Below are 2,729 nucleotides of genomic sequence, written 5' to 3'. Positions count from 1 at the left end.
CCAAATTCTCTGCAGATTTGTAACACTATAAATCTTGCTTTCAATTCATCAACTTCTTCCGATCACATACATAACATGCATACGAGCTACGAGCAACTACATTTGCAGTAGTGCTAGTTTCAACTGCAGTATGGCATGTTCGAGATTCGAGAAGAAGGATTACATATAATATGTGACCAGGACACTAGTTCTGGATCTACTACAGTAGTTTCTTGACTAGAGCTACACGTGAAGCTGCGTCCTGACCGCGAAGGTTTTCTTGACCATGGAGCTGCTGCACCTCCTGATTGGCTGCATCATCTTGGGCGCCTGAACCAACTGCGTCTTGCGCCGCCGTTTGGCGTCCTCTGCTTCTTGGTAACCCTGGCGGAGCTTGCGCTTTGCGGCTTCCATCTTCTCCTCCGAGCAGAACACGGCACGATCACTGTCGACGAAGCCGGCGGCAGGATCGGACACCTTTTTGATGATTTCAGCCGTCTTCTTGGACAACGGCTCGCCGACGATCTTGGGAGGTCGCTTCGCCTTCACGTCAGGATCGGCGGAGGCACGCTGCTGCTGGCCGACGGTCGCCTTGGGCTGCGGCAGCTTCTTCATGGCTGGTGTGACCTTGGCGACCTCGTCCTGGATGGAGGTCTCCCACCCGCTCACGATGCCGCGCGCGAGGAGGCGGACGCGCTCCGAGTCGTGTTCCCGCAGCGCGCGCACAGACTCGGCGAGTTCCGTGGGGATGGGCACCTCCGGCGTCGATGGAACCACCCTGAGCGTCTCGAGAGACTCTGCCATGAGGTCGTCGAGAATCCCGCAGATTCGCTCCGCCTGGTCGTTGTCGGCGGCGTTGCAGAGCCCTACCAATAGGTCCCCCCTCGCGCGCTGGAACACGTGGCGGGAAAATTGGTCTGGGTCGGCGGCCTCGATGGCGGCGTCCACGGGGTCGAAGGCGCCGTAGAAGCTATTCCACCGGCGGAGCATCTGCGCGGCCATGGCGGCGGCGGCTTTCCCGCGAGCTGCTCCTGCGATCGATCTTGGATTGGATGGGGGAGTGGGGAGGATTGGATGGGGAAATTGGGAAGGAAGAAGGCGATCGCCTACCGCGAGGCCCCCAATGCAGCTTATATCTCCCGGCGAGGCGGTGACCATACTCCACTCCCGGTCGAATTCGGAAGCGCGTTTCGCTCCAGTGGAATCCGATTGAGGAGTGGCAAACACGCACCACGCGTTGCCCGCGCGCCACGTTTCAATCCACTACGGCGTTGTCGTCACGGCGCGCCACCGCGCCACCGGCGCGACCTGCTGCGGCTCGTGCTGGACCACGTCGGCCCGAGCCTCAGCCGCGTTCTGCGTGATCGCCGCGGGCGGTTCGCTGAGGAGGAGACGCGGCGCGTCATGCGGCAGCTGCTGAGCGGCGCCGGCAAGATGCACGAGCGCGGTATCGTCCACCGGGACATCAAGCCCGGGAACATCCTCGTCGGTGGCGATGGCGTGGTGAAGATATACGACCTCGGGCTGGCCGTTTCCGCCGCGCGCGGTCAGGCCGACACGCTCTGGTACATGGCTCCGGAGATGCTCCTGGGGAAGCCGGACTACGACGAGCTCGTGGACGCCTGGTCGCTCGGCTGCGTCATGGCGGAGCTGGTCGCCGGCGAGCCACTGTTCCCTGGTGACAGCGCGACCGACCAGCTCCGGAGAATCTTCCGCGTGCTCGACAGCACGTGCATGGCATCCACGCCGCTCGCCGCCGCGGGGCAGAAGCTGCTTACCCGCCGAAGTGACAGCCGACTGCGCGAGCTGTTCCCCAAGGAGCGCCTGTCGCGCGACGGGTTCAAGGTTTTAGAGGGGCTCCTCGCCTGCGACCCCGGCGAGCGTCTGCCAGCGGCCATGGCGATCCAGCTTCAGCCGCATAGGATGCGGGCTCGACCACCATTCTACCTCATCACTTAGGAGTGCATTTCCATTCGTCCAATGTATATTGACGAGTTTACTTTACTGCCAGGGACGAACGCGCCTTGTAAGCATGCTTGAAAAGTGTACAAAGCTTGAATTGTAAAGGAATTGAAAAGTGCCACATCCCATATCAATGTGCTACAATACTGCAGACCAGTACACGTCTCCACGACACGCGACATGGAGAGACGATCGGTGATCAACATAGAAAACAATTAGCCTTTGTCGGGAGAGCATACAGATATAAAATGCTGGTTATTCAACAAAAGCATCCGGAAATAAAATGCTGGTTGTTTCAGGGACATTTCCACTCAAAACGTCGAACGTCAACCATTTCTTGCTGTTGAATTGCACAGCAAACAAGGCCAACGGCACCCCTGACCTCTACAGAACTGCTGTTCCCGTTGACAGCGTTTGCCACCATTGCTCAAGGATATGTGGCAGACGCAATGTAGACACAAATTTAGGACACCAGTGGAATACATGGTTTATAATATAGTACGGTGGTAACCAATACGAGTGTCCTGTGATTTAGCAAACCCTTTCTATCAATTTGAAAACACCAAAAATGTGACCCAGCTGCGCCTCGCAAATCCGGCCCACACATCCGAACTGACCAGAAGTCCTCATATCCGGCCCATATCTAGGGTGGATATGGGAAGCCTGGACGCGCCTAGGCACCGCCGCCACGTCAGACCGGCCCGCCATGGCCCACGCGGACCCCATCACCGTCCCCACAAAAACCACATCCGGATGAGGAACCCTAGTCAAAACCCACTCTGCTTGAG

General features: G+C 58.3%; 1 protein-coding gene across 1 annotated transcript; it reads left to right on the top strand.

The window, feature by feature from the left end:
- Nucleotides 1-921: 921 nt before the first annotated feature.
- Nucleotides 922-1,997, top strand: LOC123161741 (putative cyclin-dependent kinase F-2). The gene has a single exon (XM_044579542.1). The coding sequence runs from the start codon at nt 1,054-1,056 to the stop codon at nt 1,936-1,938; it is 885 nt and encodes a 294-aa protein (XP_044435477.1). The 5' UTR covers nt 922-1,053; the 3' UTR covers nt 1,939-1,997.
- Nucleotides 1,998-2,729: the final 732 nt, after the last annotated feature.

This window comes from Triticum aestivum, chromosome 7B (genome assembly GCF_018294505.1).
Source record: "Triticum aestivum cultivar Chinese Spring chromosome 7B, IWGSC CS RefSeq v2.1, whole genome shotgun sequence".
Classification (NCBI taxonomy): domain Eukaryota; kingdom Viridiplantae; phylum Streptophyta; class Magnoliopsida; order Poales; family Poaceae; genus Triticum; species Triticum aestivum.
The sequence above is the reverse complement of the archived record's forward strand: the minus strand, read 5'-3'. Positions and strand labels throughout refer to the sequence as shown.